Source organism: Trachemys scripta, chromosome 11 (genome assembly GCF_013100865.1).
Source record: "Trachemys scripta elegans isolate TJP31775 chromosome 11, CAS_Tse_1.0, whole genome shotgun sequence".
Taxonomy (NCBI): domain Eukaryota; kingdom Metazoa; phylum Chordata; order Testudines; family Emydidae; genus Trachemys; species Trachemys scripta.
Window position 1 is genome coordinate 29,888,564 of NC_048308.1, and position 26,299 is coordinate 29,914,862.

General features: G+C 41.1%; 1 protein-coding gene across 10 annotated transcripts in view; it reads left to right on the forward strand.

The window, feature by feature from the left end:
- TANC1 (tetratricopeptide repeat, ankyrin repeat and coiled-coil containing 1) overlaps positions 1–26,299 on the forward strand; it is a 203,312-nt gene that overhangs the window by 54,280 nt on the left and 122,733 nt on the right. For 4 of the 10 annotated variants that reach the window (XM_034786416.1, XM_034786413.1, XM_034786414.1 and 1 more), the window contains exons 2-3: positions 702–775; positions 21,926–22,129. In XM_034786416.1, the coding sequence (XP_034642307.1) occupies positions 715–775; positions 21,926–22,129 (265 nt within the window). In that variant the 5' untranslated portion in view covers positions 702–714. Of the gene's footprint in view, positions 1–321; positions 384–701; positions 776–21,925; positions 22,130–26,299 lie in introns of those variants that run through there. The other 6 variants (XM_034786409.1, XM_034786418.1, XM_034786411.1 and 3 more) reach the window with 5 other exon arrangements.

Consider the following 26,299-nt stretch of genomic DNA (forward strand, 5'->3'; position numbering starts at 1 on the left):
TGATACAGAAAATTAGTTTTTTTAGACTGTGGAATGGGAAATAAGGAACAAACTGGAATTTTATTTTTAATGCAAAATTTCTTGGTAGTGATGACTCGGAATTGTGGGGCAAAACAATGCAAAGATGGTTTTAAATAAATTGGCTTCTTAGTGGCATGAGTTGTGGGGGATTAAGTTAGTAAAAATATTTGCTCCATATAGAAGTTCCATTGTACTTTCTGTTTATATCAGCGTTTGAACCTGCTGATAAGTTTTACTGTCAACAGTGTTTTTTTGCCACCTTCACACGACCTCAAATAGGTATTGTTTTGTCTAAATTTATTTCCCTCCTCCTTGATGAACTCTGGTCAGGAGCAGACATTCTTTTGCCAGAGTGTCTTACGGTAAGTTATCCAGGTTTAGCCTCATAACCTTAATTATATGTGGAATGTGGAGAATGCTGTATGTTGTTTTTGCTTTATAACAAGATAGCGAACCCTTAATCACTTGGTTCAAGTATTAAAACATTCCTTGCAGCTTCAGTATTTGGTTTGACCAATGTAACTTGGTTATAGAAAACTAATGTAAACCATCAACATGTTTCAAATGAATACCCTCGAGTTTAGTTTTATCTTCCTCCTGTCTGTTGCAAATTTTTTTGGGGGTGAACTTTCATTATTAATGATGTATTTAAAGTTTTGTTTTTTTCTTCCTTCCTTCAGGAGCAGTATTAAAATGTTAAAAGCGGTATTAAAAAAGAGCCGAGACGGTGCAAAGGGGAGCAAGAAAGAATCAGGTATGAATATTGAAATATTGCTATACTGTAGATCTAATAATAACTCATGAATTCAGAATTTAACAGTTTTGTAAGTGGATATTTTAATTTTAATATTTTCTTAAGGAAATTACAATTCTTCAAGTATATTTAAATAGAGTTTAATTATTTTAATTAAATAAATTAATTTTATCATTAATTAAGACAAATTAATGATAAAAATTACTTAGATTCTTTTAATTAAAAATTGATAAATACTTGTGCTTTACAGACATTTGCTCTAAGTAACTAAATATTGTTTGAGATATTATGTCCCAAATGTGTACTTTGATATAGTACTGTCTGAAACCCAAAGAAAGGCTTTATTTTATTTTTTGTAAATTATAGCCAATGCCATAAACCCACTAATTCTCTAGTTGTCCATAGTTAAGACTAGGATTTAGTCATGGGTATTTTTAGTAAAAGTCATGGACAGGTCATGGACAATAAACAAAAATTAACAGCCCGTGACCTGTCCATGACGTGTACTATAAATACCCCTGACTAAATCTTAGCTGCGGGGCAGGGTGTGCGTGTGCTGCTCTGGGGAGGGCCAGGATGTGTGTGTGCTGCTGGGGGGGGACGGGGGACACCCAGGGGCCAGTGGCACCAGCTGACGGGGGCCACTGAACAATGGCTGTTCCCGCTGCCCCTGGAACCACTGCTCAGGCGGTCTCTGGTGCCAGCCACGCTGGCTGCTGTTCAGGTGGTCCCTGGGGCCAGCTGCCTGGGGCTGCCTGAGCAGCAACCAGTGCAGCTAGCCCCAGGGATGCTTCGGGGCACTGGTGCGGCTGGCCCCGGGGCTGCCCAAGTAGCTGGCTGTGAAGCTGCTCCAACAATGGCCGGTGTGGCTGTCCCCAGAGCCAGCTGCTTGGGCGGCCCTGGGGACAGCCATGCTGGCAGCTGCATAAGTCATGGAGCTTGTGGAGAGTCATGGTATCCATAGGGTTGCCAACTTTCTGTTTGCAGAAACAACCCCCCTTCCCAAGGCCCCTCCCCTTCTCTGAAGCCCCCCCCTGCCCACTCCGTCCCCCCACCCCCCGTCGCTCGCTATCCTTCACCCTTCTCACTCGCTCATTTTCACCGGGCTGGGGCAGGTGACTGGGGTGCGGGAGGGGGTGAGGGCTCTGGCTGGGGGTGCAGGCTCTGGGGTGGGGCTGGAGATGAGGGGTTTGAGGTGCAGGAGGAGGCTCCGGACTGGGGCCGAGGGGTTCGGAGCATGGGAGGGACTCCGGGCTGGGGCAGGGGCCTAGAGTGTGGGAGGGGGGTGAGGGCTCTGGCTGCGGGGGGGCGGGCTCTGGGGTGGGGCTGAGGGGTTCGGAGTGCAAGAGGGGGAGTGGGGTGTGGACTCTGGGAGGGAGTTGGGGTGTGGAAGGGGGCTCAGGGTGTGGGGCGGGCTATGGGTGGCGCTTACCTGGAAGCGGCGACATGTCCTCTGGCCCCTGAGTGCAGGAGCAGCCAGGGAGGCTCCGCATGCTACCCTTGCCTGCAGGCACCGCCCCCGCAGCTCCCATTGGCCATGGTTCCCAGCCAGTGGGAGCTGCGGAACCAGCGCTTGGGGCGGGGACAGCACGTGGAGCCTCTTTGACTGCCTCCGTGCCTAGGGGCTGCAAGGATGTGTCGCCACTTCTCGTGAGTCTCTCAGATCCAGAGCAGGCAGGGAGCCTGCCTTAGGCCTGCTGTGCTGCCAATGGGACTTTTAACGGCCCGGTCACTGGTGCTGACTGGAGCTGCTAGGGTCCCTTTTCAACCGGGTATTCTGGTTGAAAACTGGACACCTGGCAACCCTAGGAATCTGAGACTTCTGCAACCTTTGTGATAGACACAGAGCCCTAGCCGTAATATCTTTCAGGAAAAATAAGGTAGGTGACCTACGTTTCTAAGCCATGTCTATATGGGGACATTCAGGAAAGTAGTTAATTCCCCGTAAAAAGGTGTGAAGTCAATGTGTGTAAATTGAAGCATGTTAAAGCCCTTTCGGATGCTCATGTTCAGGAATAAAGTGGCTTTAGCTCACTGTAACATCCTCTGGAGAATATAATTTATGCTCATTGACTACATTTTTAGTTGATTTGCCTTAACTTTCCTAAGTGTCCTGTGTAGACCAACCCTAAGTTTCATTAAAAAAATACAAAACAGAGAAAACACCCCAAACGAACAATTCTGGCTGCCTTCAGGTCTCAGGAAGAAGAAAAGGGCATCATCTTTGTGGCTTAGCAGATGGTGGGGATAAGCAGGCTTCACTTCAGACTGCAAGCTGCCTGAAAAAGTGTATTACATGCTTCCAAATACCATAGGCCCCTTACTACATGTCTGTCAACCAAAAGAAAAACCCACTATGTTACTAAAACATTATTAAGGTTGCAAAGTCAAGCACTCAAAAGTTAGAAAGTGCCAGAATTAAGGTTGTCTGTGCAACCTTAATTTGTTCCCCTTGTGCATATGCATTATAATACAGTCTTTAATTATATGATCATGTACTACATTTCCCCACATGGACTACTTCCTCATACAGTGAGCAGGATGGACCTGCTCTGGGGATGAATCAGGGTTGTGTACTGAAGATGACACTTGTCTGCAGCACCTCTGCTTCATTTGTTGTAGAAGTTGGAAGGTGTGTAATGAATGAAGCAGAGGACTGCAGGAAGAGAAATGATGGTTTCATGGTTTAAAATAATTGAATGGGGAATTGATCTACCCCTGATTGTGCCACAAAATTCCTATGTGATGCTAAGTAAGACACTTAAATCAAATTTTTCAGGTGGTCACTAATTGTGTGATCCTCATTTTCTAGGTGCTTGACTTCTGATTTGCAGAAGTGCTGTGCACTCATGACTGCAACTGAAGTTTATAGGAACTGTGCTTTATATCTTCAAATTGCTATATAATGCCAAGTATTCTGGAAAAATGACATCCTAGGTGTGTCAAATTGGGCACTCAAAATTACTGTATACTTTGGACCTTAATTTCTCTGTGCCTCACTTTACTATCAGTAAAATAAGAATATTATCCCTTCATCTCACAGGGGTGTTTTAAATAAATTAGTGTGTGTGAAGCATTCAGATACTTTAGTGATGAGAGCCCATAAGGAAATTAAGAATTCTGTCAACAGAGCAGAATTTGAAGTAGCAGGGTGTCCTGTAAATAAGGCATGGGGCCACACGTCGATCAAGAATAAAACAAAATATTGAATACTTACACCGCAAGCGAGCATCATCCATCCTGCACTGTCAATGAGGCAAGGGTGCTGTGGAAAAAAAAATAGTATGTAATCATGTAATTGGACTGTATCATAATGCATATGAACAAGGGGACAAAATTAAAGTGGCATAGACAACCTTAATTCTGGCATTTCCTAACTTTTGAGTGCTTGACTTTGCAACCTTAATATTCTATTCATTTAGCTTTTTGTATGTATTTTCCTAGCTTTTTTTATTATTATTAAAAGAAAACTGGAAAAAACAAGAAATACCATCATGTGGTATAATATGATATAGGTCATCAGAAGGGCTGGAACTTTTAGATCTACTACACTACCACTTGAGCTAATGGAGTAACTTGATAGCAGTAGTAGATTGTTATCCTCTCTGGGTTGGTCCAAAGGGAGAATGGAATATTATGCCAGTGGGTTTCAAAGACATTTGTTAGTTGCAGAGGAACTATGAAACTTGGGGATCTTGAATTCCATTCTAGACTCTGGAGGTGAATGTGATCTGCTGGTACAGGTCTTCTGCCCATTTACCCCCCGAGCTTGACCCTTTCTGCCATGTCCCCTTCAACTTGTCCCAGTCTTATCTCTTCCCCCCCACCCCTGCTTCTTGTCCCAGTCTTTTTTCTCTATTCCCCAAGCTTCTGATCCCAGTCTCCTTGCTTAGTAAGTCCTAATTTTACCCCTCCAGACTCCATGTCCCAAGCCTAGTCTTCCCCAATTCCCCCCCCCCCCATCTCCTTGCCAATTTAGTCTGTTCTCTTTCTCCCCCTAATTTGTTTCTTTCTCTCTCCATGGTCTCCAGTCACATGCTCCCACACCCAAGTTTCTCATCTCCATTGGTTCCCAGTCCCTGTGTCCCTTCCTGGACTTCTGATCCAGTCTGTTCCCTTGCCTCCCCTGGCTCCTTGTCACAGTCTGTTTGACCAGCCAATCTGTTATCCCCCATACACTAACTACTTGTCCCAATCTTCTTGCTTGGCAACTCCCAATGATCCTCCCTCCCCCGCTCCTCATTTGTTCTCCATGTCCTGCTTCCTGCCCCCAGTTTAACTCCCTGGCTCCCAGATGTAGTTTTCTTGCCATCCTCTAGTCCCAGTTTTTGCTCCTCTCCCTTCTCGTCCTAATCTGCTCTACCCTTCCTGCACAGTGCTCTAGGTCCTATTTTTGTCCCCTCTGCATTTGAGTCAGATGGTTTCATCCTCTGTGCTGCCTGTGTGCGAACATGGAGTTCATAGAGCATCGTAGAGACAGGCTGCCTGCTCTCAGTTCAGTGCCCAAACTCATCCCCACAACTCAAAGCAGCCATTACAGGGAAAGTATGACTTCGCCCCGGTAGCTCTGATCTGGAGGAAGAATGTTGAGTCAATGGCACATGCACAGTCTGGTCACACATAGGAGCTCTGAGGGGAGCATGCTAAGTGAGGATGGTATCTTTCAGAGATTATAGCTGTTAAACTCTAATAAGGCTTTAAACTCTAGCGAGTCTCTACTTTGGCTTAAAACTTGTCCAAATTTGGGCACATTTTCCTTGGGATAGTAGAAGGCACATCCCTGACAAAAAGGCCACCCCCTGCCAGATTTCAGTGTCTGTGCTCCAAAGCGGGGATCTAGAGTTTGCCATAGAAGTGGTCACCAGAATTTTTTTAATGTTTGAAAAACAATGTATTTTGTTCTTGCCTCTTTCTCAAACCATTTTTGAACCATTTTGGCTGAAATTTTCCAAACAGCCCCTCTCCCCCAAACCCCAAACAAACAAACAAACAAACCAAAACAACAAATAAAAACCCAACAACAAAAAACCCAGCCTGAGTCAGGCACTTGGCATGCATGATAATGTCACTCCAAATGGTTAAAATTTGGCAAAATTAAAAGCAAGCGACCCAGGCCACCTTTATAGGCAGTACTGCCAGCCCCAGTACAGGCCAGTGCAACATTTACAGTTTTTAATCTAATCAGTGAGCTTTTTTTAGACACATACTTTGCCTAATATGACATTCTCATGGGTGGATGGCATGGTGCATTTTAAATGATGCAATTTAGTTTTGTAGTAAAATGTTGAGGTTCTTAGTACTTTCACCATCTGCTTAACGCTTTTTTGTAATAAACAGGAGATATCAGTGAGGTTTTTTATCAGCTCATCCTACTTGCTCCATCTTTCCTCAGAGGTTTTAATTTTTAACCTGATAAAGCAGTAAGTCTTCCAATGGATCATTCTTTTTGGCAACATTTCTAAAATGGGTATTTGTTTGTGCAAGCCATAGTGATTGCACCAGCTGTATCTAGCAACAGTTCAAGACAGTAGATGAATAATGAGAAACTGCAGGATAAGTTAATTAGGCAGAATATAATTATGTATATTGTGATTTGGTTAGAACACTCCAATTAATGCCATTGCTCTTGTGAATGGTTTTACATCATCTCTTCAAAGAAGTAGTCATTAAATCACAAGCCTCTGCCCCTTCAACTCCCCAGTGTCATACTGGGGCATTGCTTAAATAGGTAACAATCTTTCTTTTGATTAATATCATTATTTTTCTTATTAGGGACTGTGGCAATCGATACGCTTAAAGTTTAGAACTTCTGCATTGACATAGTACGGTTGTTCAGACTCAACCTGGTGACTTTTTTTTTTTAATCCTTGTGATTTATACAGTTTTCTGTTAGATACCATAAGTGATACAATAAATATAGGCTTATTGTATTCCTTAGATCCACTCATCCGGTTGAGTTGGCTTCTCTTTTACAAGGTCAAGCAGACTGAAGCAACTAGTAGAATTTTCAAAATTTCATGTAACAGCATCTGTGTGTTACAATTCGTTCTATTTAATTGTGAGATCTTTGTTTTGTACTGCTTATATTCTCGTATATATTCCTCATTTAAAGTAATATCTAATTACTAGTAGAGGAGCATATTTCTCCTCTACCTATCAAAGCCATTTCATGCGTTTTTTGTCTTGAGTGTCAAAGGAAAGAGGCCAATTATATCATTTAAGTAGGGCTGTCAAGCAATTAAAAAAATTAATCGCAATTAATCCTACTATTAAAAAAATTAATGGCAATTAATCGCATGTTTAATTGCACTGTTAAATAATAATACCATTTATTTAAATATTTTGTGGATATTTTCTACATTTTCAAATTTATTGATTTCAGTTACAACACAATTCAGAGTGTACAGTGCTCACTTCATATTTTTTATTACAAATATTTGCACTGTAAAAAACAAAAGAAATAGTATTTTTCAATTCACCTAATACCAATATTGTAGTGCAATATCTTTATCATTAAAGTTGAACTTACAAATGTGGAATTATGTACAAAAAAATAACTGTACTCCAAAACAAAACAATATAAAACTTTAGAGCCTACAAGTCCACTCTGTCCTACTTCTTGTTCAGCCAATCGCCCAAACAAGTTTGTTTACATTTGCAGGAGATAATTCTGCCCACTTCTTTTTTTACAATGTCACCTGAAGGTAAGAACAGGCATTCTGGCACTGTTGTAGCCGGCATCAAAAGATATTTACGTGCCAGATGCACTAAAGATTCATATATCCCTTCATGCTTCAACCACTATTCCAGAGGACACGTGTCCATGCCGATAACAGGGTCTGCTTGATAACAATCCAAAGTGATGCAGACTGACATACGTTCATTGTCAGTATCTGAGTCAGATGCCACCAGCAGAAGGTTGATTTTCTTTTTTGGTGGTTTGGTCTGAAGTTTCTGCATCAGAGTGTTGCTCTTCTAACTCTTCTGAAAGCATATTCCACACTTTCTCCCTCTCAGATTTTGTATGGCACTTCAGATTCTTAAACCTTAGGTCGAGTGCTGTAGCTATCTTTAGAAATCTCACATTGGTACCTGCTTTGTGTTTTGCCAAATCTGCTGTGAAAGTGTTCTTAAAATGAACAACACGTGCTGGGTCATCATTTGAGACTGCTATAACATGAAATATATGGCAGAATGCTGGTAAAACAGAGCAGGAGACATAAAATTCTCCCCCAAGGAGTTCAGTCACAAATTTAATGAACACATTCTTTTTTAACGAGCATCATCAGCATGGAAGCATGTCCTCTGGAATGTCCTCTGAAGCATGCAAATGTTTAGCATTTCTGGCACATAAATATGCTGCAATGCTGGCTACAAAAGTGCCATGCGAATGCCTGTTTTTACTTTCAGATGACGTAAATTATAAGTGGGCAGCATTATTTCTTGTAAATGTAAACAAAGTTGTTTTTTCTGAGCAATTGGCTGAACAAGAAGTAGGACTGAGTGGACTTGTATACCCTAAAGGTTTACATGTTTTGTTTTGGAGTGCAGTTATGTAACCACCAAAAAAATAAATAAATCTACATTTGTAAGTTACACTTTCACAATAAAGCACTACAGTACTTGTATAAGGGGAATTGAAAACTACTATTTTTTATCATTTTTACAGTACAAATATTTGTAATAAAAATAATACGAAGAGAGCACTGTACACTTTGTATTCTGTGTTGTAAGAGAAATCAATATATTGAAAACGTGGAAAAACATCCAAAAATATTTAATACATTTCACTTGGTATTCTATTGTTTAAAAGTGCGATTAATTGTGATTAATTTTTTTAATCTCGATTAATTTTTTGAGTTAATCGTTGGAGTTAACTGCGATTGACAGCCCTACATTTAAGTATTCTAAACTTCTGAATTTATCAACCTTATGAATCACCAACCCCTCCCCGCGCGCTCGCTCCCCCCCCCCCACATATATGCATGCATACACACTACCCTCTTTTTTATTTAGTAAATTATATAAACCTCCACCTCTTCAATTTGGGGTTTTAAGAATAATGAAGTTGTATGGCCAGTCACCTTCATAGGTGATTTAAAAAACTGATTTAAGAACAAAGCTGTTTCTCTTAGTCTTAAAAGAGACTACTTTAAAAAAAAAAATCATCTTGTGCAATAAATAAATAAGTAAATAAATAAAATCCATCTGGTGGGCAATATATTCTCTGGGAACTAAAGAAAATTCTTGTGATCGTTGTTCAAATCATGAAATCTACATTCCCCAATGTGGTCTCTTTCTAAGTGACGTAATGGTGAGAGCCATGCTGGAATAGAAGAAAAATTTGACAGTTGGATCAAAGACATCAAGAAATGATCCCAGTGCAAGACAAAGACATCCTGTCAACTTTGTGTGTGGTGGTGGTGCTGCTAACTTGAAGTCAACAGCTAGCTTTGTTTAAATATAGTGGCTTATCGATTCTGTGTTAAGGCCCTGATTGGTGGATTTTCCATCTTCCCTTAAACCAATTTCCATCTCAATATTTTAAAGAAAAGTTAGGCTGTTTGGAATGGAGACTAGACCAGGCTGAAGCTTGAGACAAGATAAAGGCTGAAGCTTGAGACACATTTCTCCTTTAAAAACTAACAGATTTATTTGGGCATAAGCTTTCGTGAGTAAAAACCTCACTTCTTCGGATGGTTTTTACTCATGAAAGCTTATGCCCAAATAAATCTGTTAGTCTTTAAGGTGCCACCAGACTCCTTGTTGTTTTTGTAGATACAGACTAACACGGCTACCCCCTGATATTTCTCCTTTAAGTGGATTAGAAAAAAATATTTTGCTACCTTACCCCATCTGTCTGGATTTGTGTTTGCAGAATGCAGATCTAGGGTACGTCTTCACTTACCGGAGGGTCCGGCGGCAGGCAATCGATGTTCTGGGATCGATTTATCGCGTCTGGTTAAGACTCGATAAATCGATCCCGGATCGATCCCGGAAGTGCTCACCGTCTACGCCGGTACTCCAGCTCGCCGAGAAGAGTACGCGGCATCGACGGGGGAGCCTTCCTGCCGCGTCTGGACCCGCGGTAAGTTCGGACTAAGGTACTTCGAATTCAGCTACGTTATTAACGTAGCTGAATTTGCGTACCTTAGTCCGAAGTGGGGGCTTAGTGGGGACCAGGCCTTAATCTCTTTACAAACACAGTGCTACTTCCCTCCTGAAAATTGGTCTTACAAGAAATCAAAGAGCTCTATTTTTATCAGTCCAGTGTTATAGGAGTCATCAGTTGGGCATGCACAAAGCATGCATTGATTTTAGTGAAAATTGGTGTCATTTGTGGGTTGTTTGTTTTTTGCATTTAATTTGTTTCATTGACATTTTATATTTTGTCCAAAGCAACCAAGATGTGCCACAGAAAAGTTATTACAGCGTGTTTTCTAATAAGTTCCACAAATGTATAGAATCTGAGGAAAACAAGAATCAGATTGAAGTTTTTGGCTGTTTGTGAATGGGCATCATAATGTTTATTGGACACACAGTAAATCTAGTGATTTGAATCTTTTATTTTTTTTTACACATGTTCTGTATCTGTAAATCTATCAAAGGTTCTTCTTAGTTTAAGTTTTTACCTTCTTAGTTTTCAGTTTCGCTTACCTTGTTATTTACCATCCTAGTCTCTTTATATAAACATCTTTGACCTAAATGTATAATCTAATATAGAATAAGTATTTGAGTGTGCAGAATCTAATGATTAACGTTTTTACTTTTAAGTTATATTGTGCTTGAAATATTCAAACGCCTTTTTGATATATTCTGAAGGATAAATCAGGTAAAAAGTGTGTTTTGTCAAAAAACAATCATTCCTGTGTTGAGCAAATGTTATGTGAGGTTGGAAAGTAGATTTTAATTAAGAAACTTGGACATTGCTCTCATTTTAATACATTTTTTTGGAAAAAAAATTCAGTGACTGTTGTGCTTTTTGGGCATTTGCTTCGGAATCCTTAGTTTTGATTGCTAAAATAATGTCCAGTCATATTGTTTTGCTTTTCCTCCTCCATTTAGGATTATTTTATTCTAGGCCATAATTAAAAGCTTGACCTACAGTACAGGCACAGCACTTAAATACCAAATACAAATGCACCTAAATTCGCTGACATGAGAATTTTGTTTAATCATTGTAGCTAAATTGCCACTTTCATTTACAATAAAGCAAAACGGAGTTGTTTGGCAAGCAAAAAATTATTTATTAGGCCACCTACTTAGACCTTTAAAAAGAAAAGTTACACCTTTTTGAGAAGACTTCTCTGTAACAGTAAGGATTTGTGTCTCAGCTGAAGCTGTTTATTTAGAATGTGTATTTGACCCTCACCTTCCCTATGTGATCTCTCATTAAACATCAGTGTTTGATTAACAGTTGTAACTAAGCCAACAGTAAGTAGGGCTTCAGATACCCTTTCATCAAATTCAGGGTTTGAAAAATCATTAAATAAAATATGTTTGCATTTTAAAACTAAATACGCAAATCCAGTTTGCTTTTGGTATGTAAGCCCTTTATGATAGGCTTTGAATTTTAAGTGAAAAGGGTCTTTCTTATGCATGAAGTTCTGATACCATTAGTGGAATGTTGAACTTGTGCTGGAATCCTTTCAAGTTTTAGTGTGACTTTTGGTCAGTCTTCTAAAAATGTCTCACAACAGAAGATGCTTTGTTTCATGCTAAAAATATGGAGCTGTTTTTGATTATTCTGTGATGTGTTGCCCATTTTCTGTGGCTGTTGGCTATTATTTAAGAGTTTAGTACAGTGACTTTTTTTGCTGAGCAAGTAGGTATTTTGTGTGGTGAAGCAATTCTTTTTTCCAGAAACTAACTCCAAAGAGATCTTCTAAGTATCAAAACTAGCTTTGATATTTGGGTATTCACAAGCAATAATTATTTCAAATGCCCTAATTTCTATTTCTCACTTTAATTTCTTTTAAAAATAGTTGTCTTTAACAGTAACATTTTAAAGGAAACAATTTTTGCTAATGCAAAAACCTCAGTTACTGTTAGTGGTTCAGATTTGGGGCTGTTGGAGAAGTAATCCGTGGGCGGGAAGTAGATATTGAGGATGAACAAATGGGTTCAGATAAAAACAGACTGGTACAGATTTTCATCCAGCCATTGAACTTCTTGTTTTAAAGTTTGCCCTGGGTTGGTTCTGATTTAATACATTTTTACTGCAGTCCAGGTACCTAACTCCTGATGAGTCTTCTCCTCACAGGCTAGGTCCTTCCTTTGTCTTGTCCCTCTGTACTTGGTGTGACAGGAAAACACATAGTTGGATGATTTCCCCACCTCACCCCTCAGAGATGTCGCTTAGGTGACAGAAGTTAGTTTTCTTTTCCCAGGGCCAGGGACTCATGCCTTGGGCAATGACTTAGGGCCAACTTCTCATCCAGTTCCCCAGGGTTGATAGTGTTGTCGGTGGGAGTGAGTCTCTGGTTCCCAAGGGTGGGGACCTGATGCTCTGGTGCCTCAAAATCTTTAAAAAAGAACAGGAGTACTTGTGGCACCTTAGAGACTAACAAATTTATTAGAGCATAAGCTTTCGTGGACTACAGCCCACTTCTTCGGATGCCACAAGTACTACTGTTCTTTTTGTGGATACAGACTAACACGGCTGCTACTCTGAAAGCTGTCAAAATCTTTAGGTAATGCTCTGGAAGCAAATTCTCCTACCCATCCCCTAACCGTGGGTCCAGGGTGAGTCTCTTGGTCCTGGGGACAAAGGCCTGATAGCCTGTCCTCTCCTGTCCCAGGCAACATTCTTACCTGCTTTGAGCTGCCTGGTTTTAATTTTAAAAAGATGAAATCTCTGTAAGAGACAACTGAAGCTTTATCAGCATATAGTGATTAAAAAAATAGGCGTGTAGAGAACAGATGGACTATGCCGCCCTACTCCATATACCAGGGGTTCCCAAACTGGGGATCAGGACCCCTCAGGGGGTCACAAGGTTGTTATATGGGGCGTTGCGAGCTGTCAGCCTCCATCCCAAACCCCGCTTTGCCTCCAGCATTTATAATGGTGTTAAATATATAAAAAAGTATTTGTAATTTATATGGGGGGGGGGTCGCTTTCAGAGGCTTGCTATGTGAAAGGAGTCACCAGTACAAAAGTTTGAGAACCACTGCCATATACTTCACCTGTTCATTCCCATGAAGAAAAAAAATCAGGATGGGGGGTGGAAATGTGAGGCAAATTGGGTTTAAAAAAAATCATATTTGAACCTTCAGTAATCTTTCTGGCACCTGGAATTTAGAGATTGTGATGGCACACTCTGAGGTTTGAAATAGCATCTGACAGTGGGATGTTATGAGGGAAACCAAATCTTTTTTCTTCAGCACTCAGAGTTCCCCACTAATCTGTGGAATCTCTTTTCTCCTCTGTGTGTGTGCACCCATTAGTGGGAGTTATATAAGTTTTCTTATATATATTATGAAGAATCTCATTCAGCTGCATGAGACTGTTTTTAGCAAAGTAGAAAGTACTTCAGAATGTTGGATAATCCTGTCTTCTTAGGTAGTATTGATCAATGGTATTGTATGGGCACACAACCTGTTAATTTGTAGGTTTCTGGGAAGTCTCTTCACTGCTCACTTAGAACTTTTACAGAGATGTCACTGAACTGTTGGTGGCAAGAGAATAGGAACCATATGCAAAGAAGGCAAAATGAACTGTTACTGGTTTTTATGATGTTCACAATCATGCTCTCTCCCGCTCTCCCAAATACAATTTTTGTCCTGTCTTAACCAAAACCATATATTAGTACTTCCTTCCAGCCAGCAAAATAATTACTGTAATGATAATCTGAGAAAGAGAGAGAGCTGTGGAGTTTCAGACTATAGTATCTCCTCCGTGGGTTATACTGTAAAATAACTTGAGAAAATATATCTTAAAAAATAGACTACAGTGATTATCTGTGGATATCAAAACTCCAGCAAAAATTGCACCCGGAGTTCCCTTGTTTCCTAAAGGCCGGGGAAAAGATATAGGTCTTGCATGTGCTGTCAGTAAAGACACAATTGTGAGGTCTAAAGGTCTGGAATAATGACAAAGAGTTCCAGGTTATTTAGGACATTATAAGTCAACATCTTAAAATCAACCCAGAAGCCAATAAACAACCATTGTGGATGATAGAACACAGGTTTAATGTGCTTGTGAAAAGAAATGCCACTTACCATGAAAAAGTACTTGGGCCTGCTAGTGAAGGCAGGGGACTGGACTTAATGACCTTTCTCACACACACACGCACCCACCCACCCCTACCTACCTACCTACCTACCTTTAAAAAAAAAGGAGTGGGGGCCACAGAATTTCTGCTGTTATGGCCCATTTTTACATCCTTTCCATATGGCAAGAAGATTGTTTTTGCTTTTTTTCTTATGTGGCCTGTGAGCCTGTCTCAGTTCAGCATATGTGGCAGCAGGTGTGGCTGATTTTGATTAAATTAATCTTTGGTGTTTGAAACTAATATCCTCTTCTTGAATGTTATAATAATTAGAATTCCAAAGTCTCTTCCACACAATACAGCTTGTATATAGAATGGGGAAAATAAAATTGTTTTTATTATGTTTAATCTTGAAATATATACCAAAAAAGCCTGTAAAGGTTTTCATTCCTGTTATCCTCTGTTTTCAATAGGATTAGATAAAGCATTTAGTTTTAGGTCTGTTAAAATTCAAGTTCTGCAGTAAGTATAATAAAAGTCTTACATAATCATTACATTGTAGTCAGTTAGCCTCATCTTTTTTTTTTTTTTTTTTTTGGTCTCTTAAAATTGTTAATCTTATTAAACCTTTTAGTTGCATCCCAATATGTCAATAGGATTCGAGTTTAATTTTCAAGCCCTCCCACCCCCCGTTTTTTTTAAATTGTAGCAGTTTCCATGGTTACTTTGACCACTGAATAGGACCACCTAGTTCCTTGTGATGCATGCCCATGGAACTATGTTGGCCAGAGACACGTTGGCAGTGGAAATGTGTACAAATAAAAGGTTTATAAAATAGAGATTTCACAGGACTACTTGTCTTTGTTTAGTTTGACATTATTAGAAAATGTGTAGACTGTCACCTTCCTGTTATTCCAGGGCTGCTGTGTAGACACTGGGCTGGAGAAGTAAAATATAAAAATATCTAACACTGAAAACATGAAGCTAAAATTATTTGAATTATTTTTAAAATGGTGGGTGAGTAATTGTAGCTTTTAATATGTATCAGTTTATGGCAACTGGTTACATCCTGGGATACAGGTGCAAACTGGTGTTTTGGCAGTGATTATGTATGCATTTTTAAAGTGCTCATCTCTCTAACATGGAGGTGCTTTCTAGAAAGCAGAAAAGTATTCTCTCTCACCTTATGTGGTCATTAATTTTGGATCTGTACTATCACCAGTCTATACATCCAACTCTGAAGACTGCTAGTGGAGTTGTGAGAAACTAAACCAGGGGTCTCAAACTCCCGGCCATCTGCAGCCCAAGAACCTCCCCAGTGTGGCCCAGGTCTCTCCCTTGGCCCTGCTGTCGCCCCCAGGTGCTCCCACCACCTGTGCGTCACCCGGGGCTCCACCCACCACCGGCAGCGCAGTGGAGCTGAGTGGCTTCCTGTGCGCTCGCTCCAGTGGCTGCCAGCCCCTCCCTGTGTTAATATATGGAGATATTCCTATCTCATAGAACTGGAGAGGACCCTGAAATGTCATTGAGTCCAGCCTCCTGCCTTCACTAGCAGGACCAAGTACTGATTTTGCCCTAGATCCCTAAGTGGTCCCCTCAAGGACTGAACTCACAACCCTGGATTTAGCAGGCTAATGCTCAAACCACTGAGCTATCCCCCCACCGTGGCTCTAGGGTAGGGCTGTGACTCCACGCGCTGCCCCCGCCCCGAGCGCCCCTGTGGCCAATGGGAAGCTGCAGGGACAGTGCAGCAGCACGCGGAGGCCCCCCGCCCCACCTTGGAGCCCCAGATAAGCGCCGCACCCCGATTCCCTTCCAGAGCCTGCACCCTCACCCTCTTCCCATACACTCCCTCCTGCCCCCAACTCCCTTTTCAGAGCCTGCACCCCTCCTCTTTCCCACATACCCCCTCCTGCCCCCAAACTCCCTCCCAGAGCCTGCACCCCAATCCCCTACCTCAGACCTCCTCCCCCACCCAAACTCCCTCCCAGAGCCTTAGGCAGGTGGGGGACGGAGTTTGGGGCAGCATGGGTGACATTATTGGCACACTGGGAGGATTTGAGGACTGGCACTTGCCCTAAGGTAAATTGAGTTTGAGACCCCCGAATTAAACAATTTACTGCTTCAAAATAGTGTATTTATTTTTCTGTGGCATTAACACTGTGCATCACTTCAGATCTGACAGTAGTGCCAGTTTATAACAAATATATAAATATAATCAGTGAAACATGTCACATTCACTGAGAATATTGCCTTTATTTGAAACTCTGAAAATGCTAATTACTTTATTTTCTGCAGGCAAATTGCATTCTGAATTACTTTGGTATTTGTTGTACTGCAATTTGGAATACCTAACTTGATTTGCTTGTCTGTATTCCAAATACTTCTTGTGTTGGTGTTTAAAGACCACTAAACTGAATAGTGCTGTCTTTATCCCACATCGCCCCAGGCAATCTTGAACAATCTGCCCAGCATATTTTTGGTATCTTTTCTTTTGCAAGTGTTTAGCCGTTACAGTTATTGCATACAAACTGGCAAATTGAAGTGGCATTGGTGCCAGGGCACTGTGACTCTGTGTTGTTCCACAAGGAAACCGCTTTAAGATGGTATGTAGATTGGCATGGGGCAATTGTTTAAGAACAATCAAACAGCTAGAATGCATTGTATATGACGTTTGGTAGAAATGAATAAGATGCCTCAGAACTGATTCTTATAGCTATTTTAACTTTCACTGTCGTCAAAATTGGTTAATGGGGTGCTAGCAGATAGTAGCCAATCTGGAAGCAGGATTTTCACACCCAGTTCTTTGTCTTTCTCCCCTTTGGCTTCAACTATGCCAAATATTTGAAAATACTACATGAAAGTTTTAACTTTCCTGAAACTAACCATTCCACAGGTCCAGTCCCTGCTTGTACTGTTTGAAGGGCCTTACAGGGGGTACAAGGCATTCAGAAATGTCATTTCCCCAGTGAATTAGAGGCCCTTACAAGCCTCCCTCACCTCAGAGGAACTTTGGATGTGTTCTAGCCAAGCCATGTCTATGTCCCAGGGCAGAGTTCAGGAGGCCTCAATTGATGAGATCTGTTGGGCTGCCTTCTCTGCTAGGTTCATACCTTTTTGAGAAACTTCTAGCTGAATTGCTTGCATTAAGTAATGCAGCATTTCATCAGTGGGTTGGAGGGGTCCTTCAGGAGCAGCCAGAGGGCTGATTCTTTCCTGGGGTGTTTTGCTCCCCTCTGACAGTGCTCCATCCCCATTGTTCCTAATGGTCTCCCCTTTTAGCTTAGCCTGTCTTTGTACCCAGGAGGGAAAACAGCCCTTGAGAAACTAACACTTGCTAGTCAGACCCATTCATCCATAGTGGTGGCAGTGGCATAGAGTGAGGTAAGAGGAAATTAGTTTGTTTTCCTATTCCCCCCCCTAAAATGTAACTCTTGTTTCATTATGGCAACAATGCACTCAGTGTCTTAGTGAGCAAGGATCTGTGAATGAACATAAGTGAGAGCTTGCTGGCAAGTTGAGAGAGCTGGAGTGTGGGTAGAAGGGTTTCTGTGTTTTAATTTTGTGTTGCTCTTGAAATCCAAGTAATGGAAATCTGGTCTGTGCTGCTATCCCAACAGACATGATCATAGGCGTAATCAAAGTAAATATCAGCAGCATGCTGATATAATAAAAATTGCTGAGACAGAATGGTCTATGTACAAATGTTAAAAATTCTTGTAAAGTTACTGTTGTAGCCAAATTTATTTATCACGTAATTTCATTGAAGATAGTCCTAGTTTCACTCCTCTGAATTTGGCCCTATTGCACTAGTTTTCATTTAACAGCCTAATCTTTCAAAGAGTTAGCAGCAAAGGCAGACTAAAATAATTGCTGTTTTTATATTTTAAAAAAGTGTGAATATAAAACACTGCTAATTTATTTCACAGCAATAAAATAGAAAAAATGTGTGATCAAATGTTTTCCTGTTTTTTTTATTTTTATTTTCTACAAGAGAAAAAACTTTTTGTTCCTTTTTCTGTATGTTTTGTCTTTTTTTGCACTCTGTCACCCCCATCACAGCTGGAATGCTTGCACAATTTCCAAATTGCAGCCTCTGTAACATGTCTAATGAAAACCTTAGCAACAATGTCAATATTTTCAAATTGCAGTTAGCTATATTTGCATTTTGCTTGCTTGCTCGCTCACTTTTTTCCTTTATCCAAAGACATAAATGGAATGTGAGCCCCTGCTTCTCTGTGTATCCTACATACACCTAGTCCAAGAAACCACTAATTTTATATTCACTGGTTTTGTCTTTAAGGTTATAAATGAGCCTGTCACATCTAATCTTAATCTGTATTTAGAGTACCAGTTGCCAAGGTTGACGTGCAATAGGTGCAGAGTTGATACTAAAAGTGTGGGTTGGATTTTCAAAAGTGCTTAAGGGAGTTAGCTGCCTAGCTTCCATTGAAAGTCAATGGAAATTAATTGCCTAGTTCCTTTAGGTGCTTTTGAAAATCTCACCCGGTGAAGTTCTAAATCTGTAAATTTAAAATCACTAGTGTTTTGTTTCATTATTTCTTTGGAAATATCTTTTTTACACACAGTGTGTTGCAACTTGCTACACACTGAAGTGTCTCTTCTAGGGGGGTTTGAGCCAGTAGAGAAGCTTCAACAATAGTCACGAAAGGCACTTTAGAGAAATGTAATTGTATATTTTCCTTTGTTTTTTTACAATTTCTATTCTTCATTGTGATTGAACTAAAACTCAATCCCTAAAAAGTTTACCCCACCACCAAGCAGTTCTAGCTTTGTTGGGGCTGAAAATTAAGAGAGAGGAGCTGAAGATAAACTCAGCATTAGGAAGGTGGTATGTTAGCCTGCTATTGTGTTTTAGGACTTACAACTCAGTGAGAGAACTTTGAAATCCAGAGTGAAGTTCTTGCAATTCATTCATCCTACAAAGAGAAAGCATACCTCACTGTATAATTCCTAGAGGTAAAATTTGAGAATATGGTAAGATCTGTATGAACCAGACTTCCTGAGATGCACTCATTTTTGGAAATAGGAGACCACTGTGGATTTAGAACTTTTTGCCTGTTAACTGCTCTTCAGCACAATCATTTATCTTTAACTTCCATGTGTGCTGTTTCAAAGCTTGCTAGTTGACAAAAAATCCCATTTTTTTCCCTCCAAATCTAGGAAGATTACATACTCTCTGCAATTTTGTAATTAAAAATGGTCAGAAGTTTTCTTATGGTACAGTTTGGAAATACAAGAAGATGCTTTAAAGATAGTATTAATAGACTGTATCTGATGGAAAGTGCTGAGTAGGGTTACCATACGTCCGGATTTCCCCGGACATGTCTGGCTTTTTGGTTGTTAAATGGCCATCTGGGAGGAATTTTTAAATATCTAAAAAAGTCCGGGTTTTTCGATATTTAAAAATCCCTCCTGGCCGGCCGGCATATGGATGTGTGGTAACCCTGCCGGAGCAAGCCTCTGAGCGCCCGTCCCAGGGACTGCAGGGCTCGGCGAGGTTCTTCGCCGAGGTGCCGCTAGGGGTTCTGTTGAGCTCGGCGCCACGTTCACAGCTCGGCGCTCCTTGAGCCCAGCCCCATCCAGGGCCCCCCGGCCACAGCCCCAGGTGGCGAGTGCCAAGGCCCTGAGGCGCTGCCCTACCCGAGCTGCAGCTGTGCTGGGGAGCGTCCGAGGGCTGCAAGCAGCTCTGGAGCTGCCGAAGGATGAGTCGGAGCCGGCCCCGCACCAGCGGGCTGAGCGGGGAGTTGTCCCAGGAGAAGTTTCCCTGGGCACCCAAGTCCGTAACCTCCCTCCGTGTGGTGCCCAAGCCCGTAACCTCCCTCCCTGTGGTGCCGCCAGCATGGGTGCCCTTGGGCTCCTGGCTTTCTGCTGGCCGGAGCGGAGCCTGCAGGGAAACTTCTCCCGGGACAACTCCCCGCTCAGCCCGCTGGTGCGGGGCCGTCTCCAACTCATCCTCCGGCAGCTCCAGCGCTGCCTGCAGCCCTTGGACGCTCTCCGGCACGGCTGCATATTGGGCAGGGCAGCGCGTCAGGGCCGAGCCCTCACAAAGGAGGCTGCCTGGCAAGGGGGGGAGCACAGGGATTTCTTCCCCTCCCCTCCAGCTGCCGCATCGCGCCCGCCAAGGCTGCGAGCGGGACAGGGGAGCTTCCCGCAGTCACAGCAGGAGGGAGGGAGATTCTGGGAGTGGCGGACCCTGCAGCTCCTAGGGCCAGGTGCAGCTTTCCAGCTGGAGCGGGAGGGGTTGCACCAGTGACTTCAGGCGGGGTTGGGGCTTCCATTCCCTGGTACCCCACACAAGAGCAACTCTCCCCTCCCCCTCTTCAGTGAAGCAAGGGCAGGGGGTAAATTTAAAACTGGATCCTGCCACATCTTGTGCAGTGTGGGACCAACCCTCTTCCCCTCCGCTGTCTGGACAGAGAACATGGTGGGGGCAGTTAGGGGCAGGGGTACCAGGAGGGGACAGTCAGGGGACAAGGAGCGGGGGGGGCGGGAGGGGGTTGGGAGTTCTGAGGGGGTAAGTCAGGGGGCGGGAAGTGGGAGGGAGTGGATGAGGGTGGGGGTAGGGTGGGGCTCCCCCCATCCTCTTTTTTCTTTTTTGATTGTTGAAATATGGTAACCATAGTGCTGAGGAACAGCTGTTAAAAAGGTTGTAGGTCTTGATGGCTACAAAATGAACAGGAAACTTGACCAAACAAGATCTGAATCTAATTGAAATATTACCTTATTGTAAGTAAATAAACTTGATATGAGGAATTGGTCATTCAAAAGAAACGTCTGTTTTCTGTATAACTCGAATTTATCAGGTTCTTTTATGGCAACCATCCTTGTGGTAGCAATGTGCCTTGACTGTGGTAGCAGAGCATATAGGCTAAACTTTACTCTGGACTTTTCTTTCTCTCTCATTTGTCAGGATATATATAATATTTTTGCTTTACTTTTTATTTTTGCGAGACTGGTTCACTTTTAACTATTATTTTGAGTTTAAAATGATCTATTTTTTATTATTTACAATTTCAATAATTCATAATGTCTTCATTAGGAAATAAAATATCAGATGCATTTTGGTATAAAGCTTTGTTTTTGAGTTCTATTGATTTCTATTTGAGACACTGAGGCCTGCATTACTAATATGGCCATACACATCTGGCTTGTCTGCCTTGCCTTTTGTTTTCCTTGCTTCATTGTTGTGAGCCGTCAGGCTTTTGAAATGTATAGCAATCCGGTCTGCTATTGGACTAAAATCTTTTTTCTTGATAGGTTTCCCCTCTATTAGATAAGCACACTAATTTGTCATTGTGTTGTGAACCAACATTTTTTTATTTTTTCTTAAATAAAAAAACATTTATTTATCAAAACCCATGTCTTGGATTTCACAGATATAAGCAGAAAAAAAGGCAGGTCAAATTTGGATTTGCCAAATTTGAGTATCCCTTCCTGTAGACCTTCTTTCATAAGGTTATTCGTGGCATAGGTTGAAAACTCTTTGATTTCCACTGTTGTGATTTTATAGACAAGCATGGCTTTCAGGGCATCACAGCAGTTGATGCCTTTTCGGCTGTGGAAAGATGTGTGTCTTACTGTGGTAATGTGGTTTTGCCTCTAAGGGTAAAATCTAAACGATAGCAATCTCATCTAAAAGCTTGTTTTCTGAATGATGTTAGAAACAAAATTCTGCTTACTTTCTCTACCTTCTGTGTATTTGTGAGGCTTTTTGTTGATGCTTAGATACTATAGTGATAGGAATGTTAGAGAGAGGTGGTCTTTTTCCCACCATGGTAAGAGTGGTCTGACTCTAGTATACTTTTGTTCGTGGATGGTGCATGTTCATACCAATATTGTAGGCTATATTTCAGTGTAATTGTCTCACTTTTATTTCAGTGCATTTGGTAAATCACAAACAACATTTTATTTTCAGCAGGTGACTCCTGCCCAGAGAATGTACTGCACATTATTGCGACATCTGGCTACAGTGCAGATTCTCCCATTGGTAATCAGCCTGTACCTGAGGATATGTATAGACTAAACTTGGCTAAAGGAGTCTCAATGTCTTTGCCATCATCACCTTTGCTGCCACGCCAGTCTTACTTGATGCAAACAAGATCAAACAAAAAATCCCCAGGTAAAACTTAATTGATAAACTAAAATATATTTGTAACATTTCATATCAAGAGCATTATAAAGTTTTTTTCTCTATTTAAAATAGTGTTAATAAAGCTACTGTAATGAAACCAGGAGAAATTGATGTGCGTTTGTATGGGCCTACGGAAAGACATGAACAACTTGTGTTCAAATGGAATATTTTCTTCCTTTCAAAAGCACAGAATTGTTCTAGCTGGTTAAAGTTGAATACAAAATCTAATTGCCTTGAAATGTCATCTGAATATGTTTAAAAATGTAATTGTTAGAGTATGAGTTTGTACTTTAGATATGTAGAGGTAGCTATAAATCTGTATCCTGATTTTGCTTGATTTTTAAGTGCGGTAGTGACTATATAGTGTCATTGTGACATGCATTTAGTGATGGCTGTAGATGCGTGTTTAATTTGAGAATGATCTTCACAGTTTGTAGCTACTATTTATTTTCCAAAATAAATAAATGTATGTAAAATATTAAGCTGTTGAAATCATGGCAACTAATTTGTTACTACTGAGAATATACCTCTACCTCGATATAACTCTGTCCTTGGGAGCCAAAAAATCTTACCATGTTATAGGTGAAACTGCGTTATATCAAAATTGCTTTGATCCACCGGAGTGCGCAGCCCCCCCCCCCCCCCCGGGGCACTGCTTTACCGTGTTATATCAGAATTCGTGTTATAGGTCGTGTTATATCGGGGTAGAGGTGTACAAGTTTTGAGAAGTAATGCGCATGTATATGTCTCTTACTAAATTAGGTATACTCTCTAGTTTCCTTTTTATCTGCATTCTGTGCATTTCAATCATTCCAACACACTAGCATCACTTGAGTTCGGACGGCTTGATGAAGCTTTCCAAACTGCTGGTATCTAGAGAGATAGGGAATGGTTTTGAAGTTCTGTTGTCTTAGTATTTGTATCTGTGAACTTGAGTATCATGACAAAAAATTGTTAGGTTGTCAGTACAATAGATGCTTCTTGGCAACAAGCCATGATATGTAAAAATGAAAGAGAAACATTTGTTTAAAAGATTATCAGACAAGTATTCCAAAATACTACTAGGGTTTTTAACAAATATTCTTAAAGGATTTACTTACATTATTTAAAATTCTTTATCATCCCAATCCTTCTTGTAACCTCTTTCTTTTTGGCACTTGATGTTTAAAGTACCATGTTAGCTTTAAAATTCGGGTAAAATTACTGAACCAGCAAATAGCATATTTCAGTTCTGTATGATTTTACAAATGATTTGTATATTGACTTAAAGACCTTAGGTAAAATCTTGGCCCAACTGAAGTCAATGGGAGTTTTGCCATCAACTTCAGTGGGGCCAGAATTTTGACCCCTAAAAGTTAACTATATTTCAGAAAGATCCAGTGTTTTTAAGGCATCTCAAAATTGCGTGATCTAATGCAAAGTGACTGAAATTTTTACGGCTAGTGTAATAGACTACTTATCAAGGTGGATAAAAATCAATGATTTAAAAATAAAAAAAAATGGATTTTTTATTTAAATTTGCTTTTTTCTCAAAAAGCATTTTATAAAAAAAAATCCATCTAAAGATAGTTTTAATTAAGATCCATGATGAGATCTTTGAGCTATAATGTAATAGAGATTATAAATTCTAATTCCATAGTATGAGACAATATATTCATGTAATGTTTAAGAAAAGTTTTGTAAATGAGTTCCAATAGTTCATAGATTACGGACCCAATTTTACGGGATTCCAGGGGCTTCTGTATAGATTATTTAGGTTAATCTTCCTATCTACGCAATGGGACTCAGTGCTCAGTCTAGAAGATGCCATCAGAGATGCTTAGGCCCCGTCTACACTGGCAAATTTCTGCGCAGTAAAGTGGCTTTCTGCGCTGTAACGCCCGAGGTGTGCACACTGCCAAGCCACTTAGTGCACAGAAACTACGCAGTTGTAGCGCTCTAAAAAAAACACCCCGACGAGAGCTATAGTGCTTTCTGCGCCAGGGCTACAGCGCTGCAGTGCCAGTGTAGACACTGTGGTGACTACAGCGCTGTGATTGGCCTCCAGGAGATGTCCCACAATGCCTGTTCTCACCTCTCTGGTCATCGGTTTGAACTCTACTGCCCTGCCCTCAGGTGACCAGCCGTCATCCTCACCCCATATATTCCTTTTCAAATTTGAAAGTCCCCTTCCTGTTTGCTCAATGATCTGTGCAGTGATCTCAGCACATCTTTCCAGGTGGCCATGCCTGTTCCATGCACCAGGCGATTCCCCACTTGGAGCAGGGCTGCGCTGCTGGACGTCATCGGCATTTGGGGAGAGGAAGCTGTGCAGTCCCAGCTGCGCTCCAGCCGTAGGAATTATGATAACTACAGACAGATTTCACGATGCAGGATAGAAAGGAGCATGGCTGGGACACATTGCAGTGTAGGGCAAAAGTGAAGGAGCTGTGGAACGCCTACCACAACGTGAAGGAGGCAAACCGCCGCTCCGGTGCTGCGCCCACGAGCTGCTGGTTCTACAAAGAGCTGGATGCGATACTCAGTGGCGACCCCACCTCCACTGAGAAGGCCCCTGTGGATACTTCGTTGGCTCACGTGCCAGTTGAGAGTGGACTGAGCCAGGAGGAGGAAATCTTGGACAAAGAGGGGGAGGGGAACCCAGAGGCAGAGGATGGCTCGCATGACCCAGGACCCCCAGGATGCCCCGTGACCCCCTCCGCCTTCCCACAAGTCTTAGCGGCAAAAGAGAAAGAGGTGCTATGTGGGATAGCTGCCCAGGGTACACCGCTCCAAATAGCGCTGCAAGTGTGATCACGCTATTGCACAGGCAACTGTCAGTGTGAACACCAAACAGCAGTTTGTCTTCTGCACTCTCTGAGCAGCACTGTAACTGCTGGCGCTGTAACTTTTCCAGTGTAGATGTTCCCTTAGTTTTGCAGTTCTCAAACTGTGGATTTGTGTCTCCAGAGATAACATGCTTGTTAACAGCAAAAATGTTTTTAAATAAATAATATATAGAGGTGAGAAATAACAGACCTCAACCTGATTGTCCCTCTGCAAATTTGTGTACACAGAGTCAGTCCCTTACCTTTCTCTAAAAGTGCAAAGTTTCAAAAAGTTCAATGAATAGAAGATTGTTGGGGGCAGAATAGCTCCGGACATGGAGAAGAAGTCTGGAGATAAATGTGAGAAGGGAGGGACAGGCAGTAGAAACAAAAGTGAAACTGTTTGAGCAGCATATTCCAGAAGTCTTGAGGTCTTTCCGAGTGTAGCCTTCATTGATTTGAGATGTACCTCACCATTCTCTCACTAGAAGGGAAAACCTATAATGGCAGCAGGCTGTAAAAGAAACCCCGTTTGGGAATAAGAACCATTCAAGAAATACGTTTGCTGATGATGTTTTAAAGAAAGTCACACCAGTGAACTGGAGGAAGTCACTTAAGCACTTGGATTCAGAGACTGTTGAAGTGATAATCTCATTTTTAACAGCAGTAGCTTCTTCTGCTGGCATAGAAAGAATATTTCTTCTTTTGGACTAATTCATTTCAAATTGAGAAGTAGTTTGGGACCTGAAAAAGCAGGAAAACTTCTTTTCCAGATGATGAACAAACAGGAAAATGAAGGTGAAGACGACTGAGTTAGATGCAGAAGCCAATATTTTAAGTTTCTCATGTTGACCTGACTGACAGTCGATTTAATTTTTTTTTAAACTATTTCATTTACCTATTTTAATTGAAAACAATTTTAACAAAAACTAACCTGATTTTAAAAAACTTGAATGTTTAAGTAAATTCAAAAATTCATATGCTTGTCTTGTTAAAATGTTATATGTTTGCTGTTGAAAAAAATCCAGAATATGTAACGTTGTTGTTGTTGTTGTTTTAGTTAAATAAAACAATTTAAATATCTGTCTGGTGATGTTCTTCTCCTAATACAGCATGTCAAGAAAATCCTCCAAATATTAATGAATAACCTATTAAATTGCAGATAGTTCACCTCCCAATGACTTCATAAATATCTGCTTCAATTACCTTTGGTTATTTCATTTACCAAAACAATCATTCATTTTCTGATATAGCTGTAAAGCTAATCTGAAAAGTTTTCAAAATAAATCACTTAAAAATGTATAGTGTGTACCTTCTGAAAATGAAACCTACATCTATCTCTGAGTTGTGA